We start from the raw sequence: 19356 nt of genomic DNA, 5'->3' as shown, positions 1-19356 counted from the left end.
GAATTCTGTGGTGTGATTCTGTGGGTTCACTGAGTGCTGACTGGTCTCCTCTTGCGGTTTGTGTCTAGTCCACAGACCTAAACCTGGTTGGGTTCATTGTCTTTTTGCATGTTTCAATAGGAATGTAGAACACACTCCATATCCTAGTATTTTACATTTTGTAAGACATTTCATGTAATAACGATATTTTTCAAAATTGTTCAGTTTAAGACAAAACCCAGAATGTCAATTGTCTTTTATCAAATGTAGTTGTAGATTTTTGCTTTGCAGTTACACCCAAACAGCCTAATGAATTGGCCTGGTTCTTGTTCTTATTTATTAATGGTCTTTGGGGATTATCAATCAAATCTACTTGATTCAATTCCAGCCTGTTAGCTCAGTATACAGACTCCATTGGTCATGTAGCTTATGTTTAGTTGTTAGCAGGGAACAAGGCAGTGATGTTTAGGAGATATCACACCTCTGGTATATGTGAGCTCCTACACACTCCCACCCCCCTCCTCCCCCACACCCCTCCTCCCCCACAGCCCCCTCTGTTTTTTTTTGTGTTGCTTTGCCATTAAATTGTGAAATCTACTTACTGTGTTGCCAGGCTGATCCTACTCAAGCTGCGTAATCTTCTTGTAATAGAGTGTGAATACTGCCGGGCAATACATCAGCACCTCATCAGTGTACTTTATTAAATATAGACACCAACAGACAGCTCTTAGTATATTCAATTTACCCTCTGACGTAGGCTTCAACACACCAGATAAAGATAGATTGAGCAATCAGGTGGATGCTGAGGCCTGAACCCAGGCAGACAGGCAGGGAGCACCATGCTGAGGGGGCTGGGAGATTGAGATGGGGTGTATCAGATAAGTCCAGGCAGGGAAGGAGACAGGGAGAGAGGAAGGAGAGAAGAAGTAGAGAGGCAGGGAGGGAAGGGAGACAGGGAGAGAGGAAGGAAAGAGTCAGGGAGGCAGGGAGAGAAGCAGGGAGGCAGGCAGGGAGAGAGGCAGGGAGGCAGGCAGGGAGAGAAGCGGGGAGGCAGGCAGGGAGAGAGGCAGGGAGGCAGGCAGGGAGAGAGGCAGGCAGGGAGAGAGGCAGGCAGGGAGAGAAGCAGTGAGGCAGGCAGGGAGAGAGGCAGGGAGAGAGGCAGGGAGGCTGGCAGGGAGGCAGGCATGGAGAGAGGCAGGGAGGCAGGCAGGGAGGGAGGCAGGGAGGGAGGCAGGCAGGGAGAGAAGCAGGGAGAGAGGCAGGCAGGCAGGGAGAGAGGCAGGGAGGCAGGCAGGGGTGTTTAAGGGTAGGAAAGGGACCTCTACCAGGAACAGAGAAGGGGGATTCCTTTGTTTTGTTGCCATGCTACAAAATGTCACCCGTTTGTATGAGTAGTTACCAGCAAACCGAGCATCAAACGCATTTTATATTTTGATATACATCATTAACGTCAGCAGGGTATAAATAGTATTAGTAATTTGCAGTGAGGAAGTCCTTCAGAGAGCTGATGATGTGCCTTTAGACATTGTCAGATAGCTGTCCGTCCCTCATTAAGACGTGTTGCTGGTTGGCAGCAGAGATAAATTATGTGTAATTATGTGAATGATTAAAGTCAGATTCCTCCTGGTCTTTGGGCTAAACAGAGATATATAACGCCAAACGAGGGCTGTGGGACCCTTGGGACGGCTAAATACTCCCGAGCCGGGGTCACGGGGTCAGGGGGTGCAGATTAAGACAAGGGGATTACTGTATTTAACGTTATACAACCTCATAACGTTCACAGGCCGCTGGTCAAATCACCCATTCCCAGCTACTTACAATGGGATAATGGTCTGGTTATCATCTTAAAAGTAGAGATAGCTGGCTCTTCAGAAAAGTGAGAGCACTGAACTGTTTAGTCATAGTTTTAACCTGCAAAACAGAATTGAATTAATTAATTGTCTATCATCCAGCTATATGTGACTTTTCAAACCGATTTCCACTGCTGAAATTCAAGATGTACTGAATTGTATTTGTAACATCATATATGACAAGGTAGTTTGTGTGATGTGTGGGGCACTGTGTATCCAGTGAAGGCTTGCAGCAGGCTGACTTGAGCTGTGTGTTGAACGTGTGGCCGAGGCTCAGGGTAAATTATTTATGTCAAGCACAGCAATTTATTACCAAGCAGCTATTGATTGGGTCCCCCTGGCGCTGTCATGTAAATTCAGGAAGAATCATTGCCGTCAGCTGCATCTTACACACACACACACACACACACACACACATACACAGGCTTGCACACGCATTAGAATCAAAATGACCACACGGCTTTGCTTCTGCTCCAGTCTGTTTGGTATGAAATAAATGTAGTTTTATCAACCTTAAGACCAATGTATAGCTGATCAGGACATATCATTAACAGCACAGCTTCTTGTAATAACATTTTTGAGATGATTTAATTAAGAATGTATCTGTCTCTGAAATAAAAGTAGTCGATTTGGGGATGTTTTAAAAGACTGTTTCTGAAATAAAAGCTTTGATGAGCTAGCTGGACCTCTGTGATTTTTAGGGCTAGTATTGAACTGGAGCCTGGAGAGCACTAGACTGGGCTGAGGTGAGATTGCTGTTGGGCAAAAGTCTTCAGGGCTGGCTTGTCCTTCTGATAGCTAGCCATGATAGATCAGCCCCTGTCCAGCGAGAATTACTCTCTCTCTCTCTATTCCTCTCCATCTCTCTCTTCCTCTCTCTATCTTTCTCTCTCTTCCTTTCCCTCCATCCCTCTCTCTCTCACTCTCTCGTTCCCCCATCCCTCCCTCCATCTCTTTCCTTTCATCCCTCTCCCTCAATCCCCATCTCTCTCCATGCCTCTCTCTCTCTGTCTCTCTCTCTCTGTCGGTCTGTTCAGTAGTTTGATTGAGGGTGAAATACGAGGGGGCTGCAGCTGGAGGGGGCCACCATGCCTCGTAATTACATCTCTTTTTATGACCCGTACTAATGGCCCTCTGGGAGAGGGAAACAATAATAAATTAATAGAATATGAACTCCCGCTCAACAGAAATCTTCAGCATTTAATTTTGGGCCGTCCTCTGCTCTGGCAGATGAAATGCCACCCTGATTAATCTGACGAGTGGTGGACCCAGAGGCAGTCGGCGCGGGGTGGCCTGCCTGGTCTGCCGGAGATATGTCAGAGATATGTCAGAGATATGTCAGAGATATGTTAGAGATATGTCAGAGATATGTCGCAAATATGTCAGAGATATGTTAGAGATATGTCAGAGATATGTTAGAGATATGTCAGAGATATGTCAGAGATATGTCGGAGATATGTCAGAGATATGTCGGAGATATGTCAGAGATATGTCAGAGATATGTCAGAGATATGTCAGAGATATGTTAGAGATGTCATAGATATTTCGGAGATATGTCAGAGATATGTTAGAGATATGTCAGAGATATGTCGGAGATATGTCAGAGATATGTCGGAGATATGTCAGAGATATGTCGGAGATATGTCAGAGATATGTTAGAGATATGTCAGATATATTTTAGAGATATGTCAGAGATATGTCGGAGATATGTCAGAGATATGTCGGAGATATGTTAGAGATATGTTAGAGGTATGTCAGAGATGTGTTAGAGATATGTCGGAGATATGTTAGAGATATGTCAGAGATATGTCGGTTGGGGATTTTGTCTCTCCCTAACTGGCTCTTTACAGTTGTATCCACAATAACAAGCTAAGAATCATAAGATAAACCAAAACATATTTCGACATGTGTTCGTCTCTATAGGATTAACAGATGAGAGCTTAGAGGACAGAGCAATGAGACTGTAACAGGACTGTTTTGACAGGGATATTGTTTGAGTATGCAAATTCAGTATAGATAAGTCAGGCCAAATGTGAGGGAGCAGATCAGGACAAGCTGAGGGAAATGATCTGTCAAAGAAAACAGATTTATTCCTGTCTTATGACTCTCATATGTGATTTATACAAAATATGGCAGTGAACCCCTATTCTAGATTTGCCTTTATCAGCTAGAGAGACCGGCCAAGCTTGTCAATGTTGTTGAAACCATTTCAAGTGGCCGTGTTTATTGAGCTCCATAAACACAAGCAACAAACTGGTGTGATTTTATACTGTGCCAAGCCAAGGACAGGGCTCCTTGTAAGAACGCAGCTGCGGCATGAAGTGAATTAGTCTACTGTTGAAATCAGTCATGGTCTTCAGTGTCTGGACAAGAGGCGAGAAGAGAACATGTTCCCTGTTCACAGCCACCACATGTCTGTCTGTCACCATCTGTAATCCCAGGGAGAGACATTTATCCTGGGGACCTCTTGTCCACATGTAAGGACAAGGTACATTGTGGTACAGCATAGATGATTCACTTAAAACCAACTGTATGTTGAAGTTCCCTTGTGTTTAGTGGATAAAAGAAATACTACATTATAAATGTAATTAAAACGTTATAATGTTAAAGCACGATTCTCTCATAACTTCACAATTCCCCATATGAAAGCTTCCTTAATCAAAATCAATGTAAAAAATAAAGATCTCAGAAATGCCTTTCTTGCCCTCTGCTAGCTTACTCACCCAGTGGACTCAGCAGCCGAGTGGAAAAGGGCCTTCAACCACACAGACAGGTCTTTCAGATTTGGTCAATATTGTGTCATGTTTGGTCAAATCCCACCAAGGCACTGGTGTGGAAATGAAGATGTAAATATTGATATTTCATTAGAGGAAATCACCCACTCCGACGGCACTTAACCGGGCCGCCTTTGGAGCGTGGCGGCCAGAGTGCCATGTGACCTGCGGAGTCGGCAAGTCACTTCATTACTCGATTAAATTGAGTGGAAAACGGCAAGGCAACGACACGAGATTCCATTTGGAGCCATAATTTAGGCCCTGAAGAGAGAGACAGAGCAGGGGGAAAACACCTACTCTCCATCTCACAACACCAGATTCAATTCAAGGACTTTTAGCGTCAAACGTAATTGCAGGCTGCTGTGTTCAGTGTGTGCATATTGCTGAGAGGTGTCTGGTATAACAGAGGGATTCTGCATTCTCTCGTACAAATCTAGAACAAGTTCTTTCCCTGTGCTGTCACATTGAGGGCAAGGTGTTTGTTCCGCTTGAGTCCTCCTTGGCATTAAAAGTGTGCACAAAGCTTGGGCTGTGATTGCAATGCCAACCTGACGCAGCAATCAGGCTGCACCTTGTCTACACTTGCGTGACAATTTCCTTGCGGTCAGTCCAGATTCTGTCTCACTAATGGCAAGGTACGCCTACTCCAGTGCAGACAGGGATTTATAATGCATTTTGAGGTGTGGTTGCACAGGAACCTGAACTAACCTGGACTTGTGGCTTCCTCCTACAATGATATGAATATGTGCTCCTAGCAAATTTGGTAAAGTGTCTGTATTTTGCTGGTCCTGTCTGTGGTTCACATACCCCTGGCCACCCGGGTTGCCCTGCCCTGCCCTGCCCTGCCCTGGGCCCTGCACCTGTCTCTGTCTCTGTTTGATCAGCCTCCATTCTACTGACTATTGATTCCCCTTCACATTGTGAAGGCCCTCACATTACGATCGCAATCTGTTAATGAATGTATCCTCCAGCTCTCCCCTGCTGTGGTCATCACCACGATAAGGGAAATTGAACTCTCAGGTAGCCCCTTTCCTCTCTCTCTCTCTCTCTCTCTCTCTCTTTGTCTCTCTCTCTCTCTCTACTTTATTCTATCTGTTTCTCCCACTTCTGTTTCTATCTCTCTCTCCCTCTCTCCCTCTTTCTCACCCATATGTGTGTGTCCACCACAGTGTCAGGGCTGGGGAGATAAACATCACCCTGTGACTGTCCCAATGAGATCATTTATATTTAAGAGAAAACATCTGGAGGAGGTGTGGTGAGCGGCCTGGTCAATAGTGTAATCTATCACCTCTTAATCACCTGGGAGAAGATAGTATTGCAACAGTAAACTTGTAAAAGCAATCATTTTAATCAGGCGACGTCGGAGAGGGCTAAAATGTTTTCAGAATGGGGCGCCGTGGGCCCGCTAGACCAGGACAGGAGGGATTGTGGGGGAGGAGGGGATGTGCCCAGTTTATTGACCACTGAAGGGTAGTAAGGGGAAAAAGGGATGAGATGGCTATCTGTTCCTCTCTTCTGTCCAGATCCTCTTTCTCCTTTTAATTTCTCTGAATTCCCTCACCTCATCTTCAGAGAATCTGTGTGGATGGTTGTTTCTTTGTCCATATGTAGAGGTAGCAGTAGCATCCTGTGTGTTTGAAGGCATACGCGTGGGGGTGCTGCGATTTGTTTTGGGGTAGTATATCAGTATATATATATTTTTGGGGGGAGTAGGTGGGTATATCGGCTATATCAGTCCGCTAATACAAGACTATTAAAGGCCCAGTGCACTACTTTTGTGAATATTTGTTATTTTTATATAATATCTATATCAATATATATATATATATATATATATATATATATATATATATATAAAAACAAATCAAGGGGTGCTGCTATGTTAGAATAGGAAATTGCAGTGATCCAGACCATTTCATTTCATCCAGCTGCTGTCAGGAACGGGGACAGGATTTCTGCACCTATCCGGTGTATGTGACAATAAAACATCAGTATTTTTTTATATTTTTTAAAGCAGGCCTTTAGGGCAGGGTGGCTCCCATGACCCCTCGCTGTGTGTGTGTGTGTGCGTGTGTGCGAGCGAGCGTGCATGTTAGTGTTGTATGTATGTTTTCATTACCTCCCCCAGCGCGGCACTGAGTGTGTGTCACGTCCTCGACCCTTCCAATGAGGATCTGTCTCAGTGCTAATCCCACCAATAGCAGTGTGACAGGAAACAAGGGCTGACCAGACGGCTTTGTGTCTCGAAGACCTTTGCACCGATTTACTGTCTTCACTTACAGTAAAGCCCACTGGAGTGCTGTGACACCCATTTCAGAGAGGACCTTCCAGAGTGCATTTAAAATTAAACACCTCTCCTGCTAACATGTGCCGTGGCATGTAGTGTAGTCAGCCGGGGTGAAACCAACAACTCATGTTTTGGTTACTGATCAGATCTGTCCATGAGAAAAGACCTTGAAAGTGGACAGTACATCTTCGGCTTCACAGATTAAAATAATCAGAGTGGCGTTGTTAACTTGTTGATGTTCTTTTAATAGGTCACCCTTTATTTGAGATAATTGCATTGATCTATTGACAAAGTGTGAATATAAAGAGCCCATCCGATTCTTTTTCACTGTTTTCTATTTCATCTTAAGGGCAAAGCAGGAGCTGGAAACACCCACTCTTTCACACACGCACGCACGCACGCACGCATGCACACACACACATACAAAAACACAATAAAACACACACACATACAAACACAAAATGATATGAGTGCCAGTGCATTGTAGTGCAGGTAACAATTCTCTTCTGTCTCCTCAGGCTTCTCCACACTGTCCCTGGCAGACCAGATGAGCCTACTGCAGAGCGCCTGGATGGAGATCCTGATCCTGAGCATCGTGTTCCGCTCGCTGCCCTACGAGGACGAGCTGGTGTATGCAGAGGACTACATCATGGACGAGGAGCACTCGCGGCTCACGGGCCTGCTCGACCTCTACGTGTCCATCCTGCAGCTTGTTCGCAAGTACAAGAAGCTGAAGGTGGAGAAGGAGGAGTTTGTTACCCTCAAGGCCATCGCTCTCGCCAACTCAGGTAGGACAATATACACCAATAAATCAAATCAAATCAAATCAAATGTTATTTGTCACATACACATGGTTAGCAGATGTTAATGCGAGTGTAGCGAAATGCTTGTGCTTCTAGTTCCGACAATGCAGTGCAATATAGAGCGTAAATAAAGTGGCAAACAGGGATGATAGGTGAATATCTGGATATTACATTCTTTACAAGGATTTGTAATTGATGCAATATTGAAAGAGCAATTCATGTAAACAATGAATGCCCCTTACACTAAGTCTGAATTTGTCCTGCTAGGTGACCTAAACTGGGACATGCTTAAACCACTTGACCAAGTCCTAAAGCAGTGGGACTCCCTAAATATTTCTCAGATTATTATCCCACAAGGTATGACTCCAAACACCCAGAAAAGGCTGCTCTCCTTGATGTCATCCTCACAAATAATCCTGATAGGTATCAGTCTGGTGTTTTCTGTAATGACCTTAGTGATCACTGTTTTACAGCCTGTGTTCGTAATGGCTGCTCAGTGAAACAACCTGTACTGATTTGTCATAGACGCTTGCTAAAAATATTTAATGAGCAAGCCTTCCTTCATGACCTGGCCTCTGTAAATTGGTATAGAATCAGCTTGATCACCTCTATCGAAGACGCTTGAACCTTATTTTTTGATATACCTCAATTGGAGGTGTACCTGTGGAGGCATTTCAAGGCCTACCTTCAAACTCAGTGCCTCTTTGCTTGACATCATGGGAAAATCAAAAGAAATCAGCCAAGACCTCAGAAAAAAATTGTAGACCTTCACAAGTCTGGTTCATCCTTGGGAGCAATTTCCAAATGCCAGAAGGTACCACATTGATCTGTACAAACAATAGTACGCAAGTACAAACACCATGGGACCGCTCAGCCATCATACCGTTCAGGAAGGAAACGCATTCTGTCTCCTAGAGATGAACGTACTTTGGAGCGAAAAATGCAAATCAATCCCAGAACAACAGCAAAGGACCTTGTGAAGATGCTGGAGGAAACAGGTACAAAGTATCTATATCCACAGTAAAACGAGTCCTATATCAACATAACCTGAAAGTCCGCTCAGCAAGAAAGGAGCCACTGCTCAGAAACCGCCATAAATATGCCAGAGTGTGGTTTGCAACTGCACATCCGAACAAAGATCATACTTTTTGGAGAAATGTCCTCAAAAATTGAACTGTTTGGCCATAATGACCATCGTTATGTTTGGAGGAAAAAGGGGGAGGCTTGCAAGCCGAAGAACACCATCCCAACCGTGAAGCACAGTGGTCTCAGCATCATGTTGTGGGGGTGCTTTGCTGCAGGAGGGACTGGTGCACTTCACAAAATAGATGGCATCATGAGGTAGGAAAATTATGTGGATATATTGAAGCAACATCTCAAGACATCAGTCAGGAAGTTAAAGCTTGGTCGCAAATGGGTCTTCCAAATGGACAATGACCCCAAGCATACTTCCAAAGTTATGGCAAAATGGCTTAAGGACAACAAAGTCAAGGTATTGGAGTGGCCAACACAATTCCCTGACCTCAATCCTATAGAAGATTTGTGGGCAGAACTGAACATGTGTGTGCGAGCAAGGAGGCCTACACACCTGACTCAGTTACACCAGCTCTGTCAGGAGGAATTGGCCAAAATTCACCCGACTTTATTGTGGGAAGCTTGTGGAAGGCTACTCAAAACATTTGACCCAAGTTAAACAATGTTAAGGAAATGCTACCAAATACTAATTGAGTGTATGTAAACTTCTGACCCACTGGGAATGTGATGAAAGAAATGAAAGCTCTACTACTATTCTGACATTTCACATTCTTTAAAATAAGGTGGTGATCCTAACTGACCTAAGACAGGGAATTTTTTTACGAGGATTAAATGTCAGGAATTGTGAAAAACTGAGTTTAAATGTATTTGGCTAAGGTGTATGTAAACCTCTGACTTCAACTGTATATAGCTAGGCGTCATCATCTAAATGAATCCTCATTTATAAGACAGTTCTTATTGATTAATGGTGCTCGGACCCATCTATGTGAAGCGAGCCACAATAAGGATTAGCCACAACAGTGGACTTTGCGGTTAGCCTTCAAAATAAAAGTATGGCATAATTCTACTATTTGTATTAATTTGCATCACTGTCAATGACATACTTTTATTTAAGTAGCTGGCTAGCTATTTATTTTCATGAACTGAAGTTCAATTTCAGTAGGAGAACAACAAGTGGCAACCTAGCTAATACTTACTCACAAAGATTCACAAATAATTTGTAAGAATAATGAAAATGACTGCAGTTTATACTGATCATTGTTTTCAGGCTGGTTGTATTGGTGCTAGCTAGGTGCCAAGCTAAAACTAGCACGGTATTATAAACACATCGTCCGTGGCCGGTGTTTTCTTGTTTGCAGACTTTTTTGTACAACTTTGACAGTGCTACTGTATATTTTTTGACACGCAAACACCCAAACGGCGTTCCATAGCATGTATGTAGAGAAGCTAATAGCCGTGACGCTATTATTGTGTAACTCCGGTAAGGGAAACATCTGAAAAATAGAGCACTTGGTAGTGTATACCGGTGCTCGACCAGTCGTCGAAAACCAACATCCCCCCACGATAGAGAACGGTAGATTGTCAAGTGTAATGAATCCCATTATCTTGGCTTTAATGGATTTCGCCTTTGAGTTGTCTCGCTGAAATTGTCTTACTATTTCAAATGACTGCTCGACTTGTTGACTGCTTGATCCACACAACAGACATTGTGGGCTAAGTTAGGAATGCTGTGTTGCAGGTGTAGCGCAACATTTTACGTGGCGTTATTACGTCATGTACCTACGTTATATAGGTATGCACGGTAGCTTTGACATCGGTTTTTAACATTGGCGTTAAACTAGATATCGGGCCGATACCGATTTTGGCTTTTGTAGCTAATAGAAATTCTGATATTTTCACTGATATATTGCCCATCTCTAGTTGTTACTGACAAGGAGCTCTTTAATCGCCACTTCATTAAGTCATGATTCCTAATCAACTCAGCCATTTCCCCATCTCCCACGCCTTCTAATGCGACAAGCCCCTTTGCTCCTCCCTCTTTTTCCGCTGCCCCGCTACAACGTTTCTCCCTGCAGGCGGTCACTGATTCCGATGTGCTGAAGGAGCTCCTTAAACTTGACTGAAAAAAAACATCTGGGTCAGATGGTTTAGACCCTTTCTTCTTTAAGGTTGCTGCCCCTATCATCTCGAAGCCCATCTCTAACCTCTCTGGGGAGGTTCCCATTGCTTGGAAGGCGAAGACACGAAGTGTCCGTTATTCAAAGGGTCAAGATGAAGCTGATCCTAACTATTATAGGCCAGTTTCTATTTTGCCCTGTTATCAAAAGTGTTGGAAAAACTTGTCAATAATCTACTGAGTGGCTTTCTTGATGTCTTGATGTCTATAGTATTCTTTCTGGTATGCAACCTACTGCAGCCCTCATCTTCCACATACAACACCTGTTCTGCCAGTCACATTCTGTTAAAGGTCCCCAAAGCACACACATCCCTGGGTCGCTGCTCTTTTCAGGTCGTTGCACCTAGCAACTGGAACGAGCTGCAAAAAACACTCAAACTGGACAGCTCTTATCTCCGTCTCTTCATTCAAAGACTAAATCATTGCACTATTCCTGACAGTTGTGACTTTGTCGCGTGATGTATTGTTGTCTCTACCTTCTTGCCCTTTGTGCTGTTGTCTGTGCCCAATAATGTTTGTGCCATGTTTTGTGCTGCTACCATGCTGTGCTGCTGCCATGTTGTGTTGCTACCATGTTGTTGTCATGTTGTGTTGCTACCATGTTGTTGTCATGTTGTGTTGCTACCATGCTGTGTTGTTATGTGTTTCTGCCATCCTATGTTGTTGTCTTAGGTCTCTCTTTATGTGGTGTTATGGTGTCTCATTTGTCAGGATGTTTGTTTTTTCCTATATGTTTTTAATCCCAGCCCCCGACCCCGCAGGAGGCCTTTTGCCTTTTGGTAGGCCATCATTGTAAATAAGAACTTGTTCTTAACTGACTTGCCTAATGTAGTTAAAAAAGGTACAAAAATAACAAAATCATTAAAAATATAAATATAAAATTCCTAATTTAAGGTGATATTGTATTTTTGCAACAAACAAAATATATGTTTTGAAAATCACAGTATAAATTTTCAGTATTTTATGGACAATAGGATATTGTAAAATGGGTCATCACAAGCAATATACACATGTAGTCAGTAATAATAATTGGGACTTTAAAAAAACTTTTTGTTGTAATTTTATGAATAAATACAGTATTTATACACATTTCATTCATCTCAAAAAACTTTCATATATCAGATCTAGAGCAAGTGTTAGTTTCAAATGAACAAACTATTACTATTAAATGTGTTCTGAATTTTTAAAACACTTTTGCCACCACATCAAACATGATTTTAGTGTTCTTTATGGGGTTCTTTTAAAGTTAAAAACTCATTCTATTTACATTTGCACAAATCCAGAAAACTGCTTAAAATGTCATATTGGACTATTATCTTACTCGTGATAACAATTGTTCATCATTTGTATTTGTTAATATTCTCCATTACATTAATATTTATGAATTTAATATGTTAAGTTTACATTTCTATATCTCTGACCAACATGTCATGTCCGTGTTTAAAGTAGTTGTTGACTTTACCCTTTAGTTTGGAGTGAGAGAGATAGGGGAGGAGGGAAGGACTGAGCTTTTAATTGAAATCCTTCCATGTTGTGATATTTCTCCATCCGTCCCTCTCTATCTCCATAACAGTAGCTGCAGGGCACGCCAGCCATGGGAGATAAATTTAGCATTTCATTAGGAGCACAAGACCTGTCAATAAAATGTGTTAAGTCGAACGGAATGAGTATCAGGGAGTGATGGGTCTCGTTTGTTCCAATGCAAAGACGGTACACTCATATCGACAGGCTGCTTTTGAGAAGGCAGGGCTTGTCCGTCTCTGATCAATGCCTGGCTGGGCCACGGGCGTGCTCTCTCTTTTTTTGTCAGGCTGACAAATGAAAATGCTGATGGTGGGCTTTGCTTTCACACGGCAGAGCTTTGTTGGGGGGTGGGGCAGGTGAGGTGTGGAAGGCAGGGGAGGGAGTGAGGCCTTGTGTCAGGGTGGGGAGGGGGCGTCCGGAACGTTTGAGCAAGGTCTCTGTGAGATTCCTCTCCCGGGAGCCCCTCTGTCTGACAGCTGTGAAAATTCATAGCGATTGATTTTGTAATTAGCAGTTTATCAATGGGATCGACGTGGGCTCTCTGATGGATTGCAAGGAAATTGTTTCTTCAAAGTTGTTTTTTTAAAACCATCCCTTCCTCCAAAGCCTACATGCTTGCTCTCTCTCTCTCTCTCTCTCTCTCTCTCTCTCTCTATCTCAATTCCTCTCTCTCTCTCTCTATCTCTCCCTCTCACTCCCTCTCTATCCCCCCCTCTCTCTCTCTCTCTCCCTCTCACTCCCTCTCTATCCCCCCTCTCTCTCGCTCGCTCTCTCTCTGTCTCTCCCTCTCCCCTTCTCTCTCTCTATCTCTCTCACTCTCTATCTACCCCCCTCTCTCTCTCAATATCTATCTCACTCTATCCCTCCCCCTATGCTCACTCACTCTGACCTGTGTCCCCTATGCTCACTCACTCTGACCTGTGTCCCCTATGCTCATTCACTCTGACCTGTGTCCCCTATGCTCACTCACTCTTGGGATCAGATCACTGTAATGGCTCAAATATCAAACACACACACACACTAATGTCTCTGATACATTTATTAGTTCTATGATTTATCACTGTAATTAAAATGCATTTAATTGCTAATAATTTGTCAGTGCATTGACTTGTCTATATTTCCTAATATCCTGTTTATCACTGACTGTGTTTGACACAAACAGGAGATACAGTAGTCAGTTAGCTCTCTGAGTTCCTGGTGATTTTCCCTTTTGTTAATCTATTCTGCTCACCCCCCCCATTCACGACCTACTTCCTTTTACCGCTGTGGATTGGAAAGCGTCAGGGTGAGAAATGTCTCAAGGTCTTGGGCTTACAGTTGTTCCAGTCAATGAATTTAGGATGAAGTCTGAAATCTGTTTGCCTTTTATTGTCCCGTGTGGTGAAATATGCACCACCAAGGTGAGATGAGTCAGGCTACCAATGACACGCTGTCTCACGAGTACCAGACACTGGTTAACCACTGAGATAACCACAACCCCAGTCTATCCCTGAGAGAGAGAGAGAGAGAGAGAGAGAGAGAGAGAGGGGTGAGGCAAAGAGAGAGTGTGAGGCAGAGAGGGAGAGAGAGAGAGAGAGAGAGAGAGAGAGAGAGAGGGGTGAGGCAAAGAGAGAGTGGGAGGCAGAGAGGGAGAGAGAGAGAGAGAGAGGTGAGGCAAAGAGAGAGTGGGAGGCAGAGAGGGAGAGGGGGAGAGAGAGAGAGAGAGGTGAGGGGGGCAGAGAGAGAGAGAGAGAGAGGGGTGAGGCAAAGAGAGAGTGGGAGGCAGAGAGGGAGAGAGAGAGGTGAGGCAAAGAGAGAGTGGGAGGCAGAGAGGGAGAGAGGGAGAAATTAAAAGTGTTGAAACATACTACACATGCAGTAAAAGTAGTCGTGAACAATGCAGTACACCACGGCACACCAGAGAGAGAGAGAGAGAGTGACTGCAATGAGTCAGAGAGAGAACCCGCCTCTGAGACTGAGAGGATGATATGTCCATATGAGACACATGGTGGTTGTTGTTGATTCAGTTTCACTGTTACAGTAGACCTACATACATACATTTAGTTTACACAGGTTGGACATACATACATACATACATTTAGTTACACAGGTTGGATCAGAATTGATAGAATACATTTTGTATGATAATCAATCAGTCAAAATATGGTTTCCAGCTAGCTTAAGCACTGACAGTCCTATGATAATGTAATCAAATGTACAATAGTATATACTTTCATTCCACTCATTATTTGATCTAGATGTTTCTGTGGGAGAGGAGGGAGGAAATTAATCCAAATGTGAAGGAAGTATAATTTCTTTATTGAAGCTAGTTTACACCGTCCGATTCCCAGAGTGTTTATAAGAAAACAGTCTATTCCGGAGCTGTCCTTTGGAACAGTGAGGTGTTTAATGTGTGATCATTCACTGGGGTTTGGTCGCAATTCATTCCATTGCGTCCTCCAGGAATCAGCAGGATTACATTGATTTTCAGTCTCATTGGTCAAAGGCCATATGAAAATCAAACCCAGGGCGCCAGGCAAAAAAAAGACATTAAGCTTTGTGTTTTTCTTTACATTCTGTTGTTTATCTTTTCACAGTGTTAATTATGCTGATTACGTGTCCCATAGCTGACTCCACTGAGAGATCAGTAGTCCCAGCCCAGCCATTGTTTACTTTAGTAAAAATACAATTGAGATGTGTTACTGTTTACAGAACTATTTTACATTTCAATATATCGAGCAATGGTTTGTGTTGTCATTATATCTCTGAAGATATTAACACAAGACTCATGTTGAAGAGCCCTCTCTCACTGACCCTGTCCCTCCCTCTCCTCTCCAGACTCCATGCATATAGAGGACGTGGAGGCGGTGCAGAAGCTCCAGGATGCGCTCCACGAGGCTCTTCAGGACTACGAAAGCAGCCAACACCAGGAGGACCCCCGGCGGGCAGGCAAGCTGCTCATGACCCTGCCCCTGCTGCGCCAGACCGCCACCAAGGCCGTGCAGCACTTTTACAGCATCAAAGTGCAGGGCAAGGTGCCCATGCACAAACTCTTCCTGGAGATGCTGGAGGCCAAGGTCTGATGGAGGAGCAGGTGCCCCCTGTGAAGGCGATGGGGACAGGGCAATGCAGACAGAGAGACATGGACAGAAGGGACTCAGGACAGGGACACCCTGCTGACTGAGACAGGAGACAGACTGACCTCTCTTGTTCTCCACCCCCTCGGGCCCCAGACATTAAAAAAAATACAAATAAAGAAGAACAAATGCAAAACTTGGTTATAAGTATAAATATAAAATGATGCAGATTAATTTAAAATATATAAGAAATACTATGTACAGTAATAATTTTGTTTTGTTTATGGTCTGTGGTCATACTGTATGTGAAGGATCTCCCCCTCTCTCTATATCTTCAGAAGGAATAATTGCAGGCTCTTAATTAACATGGTTTCTAGTCAGAACCTCAAGACATCTCCAAATGTGTTCTGATGACAACACACATGGCAACCACTATGAACAGCCTCACTTGTCAGACAGTTATTTCACCTCCTGGACTTGACCAGGACATGTATATATTTATTAATAATGGAAAACTGAGTGTACAGTTAATTCTGGTGAACCCGACGGCCATTTTCTCTCATTCTTTTTCTTGGGGAAAAAAAAGAAAGAAAGAAAGAATTAAAACTGTTACCTAAATGTGAGCTCTATTGATCTAAATGCCCTTGAATATACCTCTTCAGAGCAGTGAGCCATGTGATATGGGTCTGTCTCAGACAGGAAGAAGACAAACTGGTCACATGACATGTTTAACCAAACTAGCGTAGGCAGGTAGTCAGTCGTCTTATTCTGTAGTAACTCAGCAATAAAGGGAGCCGTGCCGTGGCCAAGCCATGTTAAACCTCCACTACCCTCTCCTTCACAATGCTGCTGTCTATCTGTCTGTCTGTCACTATAAGACCCATATGTGTGTGAGTGTGTGTCCCGGCAATGTAGATGTTTCTCCTCTGCAGATGTTGTTGTCAATGGTGCTCTATCTCAAACCCCACACTTGGTCATTGTTCAAGCCGATGGAAATTGCCTCTTGGCAACTGAGCGAATGACCTGATTTGGGCAGGGTGAAAGATGATGAGTGGGTTTGGGGCGGAGGTATCAAAGGATTTATGCTGAGTGGCAGAAGTCCAGGAGATTCCATGTTCAAACAATCAGAGGCCCATATGTCAAACGCTCTATTTAGGGTCCTTTAAGCCCATGGCAGAATCCTCCCACACACAGGGCGCAAGGTACCCAGCATCTGCTATCACCATTTTAGAAGCTGACGGTCTTTTTATAGCTGGGGCTGCCTTTGTGGATCTCCATCCAAACGGAGGTGAATGGCAGGTGCAGTGCAGTGATGTGTTGGTAGCTAGAGCTTCACACTGACTGGGGGTATTTTTAACCCAGAAGGAGGTTATTGCTGTAGCTGTCTGCCTGCTCTCTGCTGTGCTGCTCTGCCTCCCTCCAGGAGTACAGTAGACACGTGGAGCGCTGCTTGACTCCATGTTCACACAGTAGCTGTGGTCTAACACCTCCCAATAGGCCAGGAGACAGACAGGCATTCTTAAAGACAGCAATTCCCCCCCCCCTCCCCCCCAAGGTGCTTCTCTTGTGAGAAGCCATGCAGACTACAAAGTGTCAGCACGTTTCAAAGGGTAGCACCAGTCCCACAGTGTGTCTATACAAGGTGTGATCTCTGGTGGGAAAGTGAGTAGAGGGGCTCCATTCTCTCTGTGTGTAGGCAGGTTGTCCTCCATGGTGCATGCTGGGACCTGTAGTTCAGTACTGTAGACTCATGCTGCTCTTTGTTCTCAAAGGGAGAGAATGTGGTGGGAGGTGGATGATTATAGTACTGATGTGATTTATGTGAAGTGATAAATTGTGGTACCGTCACAATATGATACTGTGATCAAATGAATCCCTGACATTGCAGACGGGATGGTCGCCACTCTGCTTGTAATATCATTGGCCAGTGTTAATCCAGCAGCACCCTCTTTTACTGCAGCCTGATTGGCCACTTAATGGAGGTTGACTACACACCCCAGCACCTAATCATCCAACTTGAACTAGCCGCTGTCTACTTAACAGGCTCCACTTTAGAGGGGGACAATGTAACGTGAGTTATTTTACTGTTGTGCAATACAAGGACCAATTCTGACTGAAACCATGGTGAAAGCATGCTGAAAACATGCTGAAAGCATGCTTTTACTAAGATTTGGGACAATTTGATTATCTTTTCAATATTACTCAAAATACCTCTAATCAAAAATAAATATCACAACTATATTTTCTTTGCTCGGCTGTAAAATACAAGTGTTTTAATGGACAAGTACAGATTACACACATCAAACAGTTTAGCCTAAACTTTTTGTAACGATGCAAAATTCACACCCAACACGATGCAACGTAAACTCCAGGCACTTCCTCTCAATGCTTCACGTCTCACATTCAAACCCTGGTTCTATATAATGTGTATATATCTGAATGTCAATAGTTACTGGACAGTAGCCTATACAGTAGGTTGCCGAGTTACAACAGTTCAAAATAAAGTACGGTATGCAGCGTCCTGCTGACTACTACCTCATCACTATTGTCGATACTTTTGATTTCAAGACTTACTCTTCATCATCATCATCAAGACTGTATTGAAACATACCTGAGCCGTCCATGTTTCTATCAAAGATTTATTGTCTAGAAATGCTCCTGCCAAGATATTTGTAATTGTAGTCACCAGTTGTCTCTTACCATCTATATATCTGTTTGTAAAGGTACAGCATGCTTAAAGTTGACCACATGAGTTGGCCATTAATGGGTGTGACACCCATTTTGGTTATGAAGCGGGTACATGTTTTTATTAACATCAGTGTGTCAGAATTGGTCCCTTGATGATAAAATTGCAGTAAGGAACAGGTACTTTAAATTATTTCCTGCTCCTACATATAAATATTTATGGTGTGAATTATATCATTTGGCAACAGTGTACATTGTTATCTCAGATTGTTAAATCATCAATATCTGTGTAACTTTTATGTTTTGATTTCCTAAAAGGAACAAATAATTAAATAACTCCCAGAAGTCTGTGATTCATTTCTTATCCCACTACACTGGTGATTATGTTGTGATGTTAAAAGATCCCAAGCAAACCTCCAGAGTGGCGCAGCGGTCTAAGGCACTGCATCTCAGTGCAAGAGGCGTCACTACAGCCCCGGGATTGAATCCAGGCTGTATCTCATCCGGCTGTGATTTGGAGTCCCATAGGGTGGCGCAAAATTGGCCCAGTGTCGCCCGGGTTTGGCCGTCGTTGAAATAAGAATTTGTTCTTAACTGACTTGCCTAGTTAAATAAAGGTAAAAATATATATATCATAATAATCACATAGTAGTATTGAGAAATAGTGCATTTATAAAGTCACATTTGTGAAGATGAGGGCTCATCTTTATTAATAATATCATTAGACTCAGAAAGAGGATCAGACATACATTTATTTCTATGTATCAACCATGTGCTGTATGACTTTTTGCCTTCATCCATGTTTTACTCTGTCACGTCTAGGCTACTCATTCAGTTTGTAACCTGAACCCTTAACTCCATCCTCCCCTCAGTGTATTTACCCAATCTGCAGAGACACTAGCATGCTGCTCGTCCACAGGGTTTACAGACACTCGGATTGGGATTGACTTAATGCTGTGAGTTGAAGAGCGTGAGAGCAGAGAGCAGCAGTCCCAGCAGACACCGGACAGGCCACCGGCGACGGGCAGATGAGCTAACAGCCCCAGCCTCCACTGAGCCAGACCAGGAGCTGTGGAAGTGAACCATAGAAAATGCATCCGTCACAGAAAACTGGCAGACACGCTAGCACTACTGGGGGGGCTGGAATGGGAGGCGGGGTGGTGGAGGGGAGGGGAGATGGATCCATC

At 43.6% G+C, this 19356-nt stretch overlaps 1 protein-coding gene across 5 annotated transcripts in view; it reads left to right on the top strand.

The window, feature by feature from the left end:
• Window positions 1–18514, top strand: part of LOC115138502 (steroid hormone receptor ERR2-like) — a 68717-nt gene extending 50203 nt beyond the window's left edge. For all 5 annotated transcript variants that reach the window (XM_029675402.2, XM_029675400.2, XM_029675399.2 and 2 more), the window contains 2 exons: window positions 7409–7678; window positions 15246–18514. In XM_029675402.2, coding sequence (XP_029531262.1) covers window positions 7409–7678; window positions 15246–15490 — 515 coding nt within the window. In that variant the 3' untranslated portion in view covers window positions 15491–18514. The remainder of the gene's footprint in view (window positions 1–7408; window positions 7679–15245) is intronic.
• Window positions 18515–19356: the final 842 nt, after the last annotated feature.

The sequence above is a fragment of the Oncorhynchus nerka genome, linkage group LG12 (genome assembly GCF_034236695.1).
Source record: "Oncorhynchus nerka isolate Pitt River linkage group LG12, Oner_Uvic_2.0, whole genome shotgun sequence".
NCBI classification, from domain to species: domain Eukaryota; kingdom Metazoa; phylum Chordata; class Actinopteri; order Salmoniformes; family Salmonidae; genus Oncorhynchus; species Oncorhynchus nerka.
The sequence above is the reverse complement of the archived record's forward strand: the minus strand, read 5'-3'. Positions and strand labels throughout refer to the sequence as shown.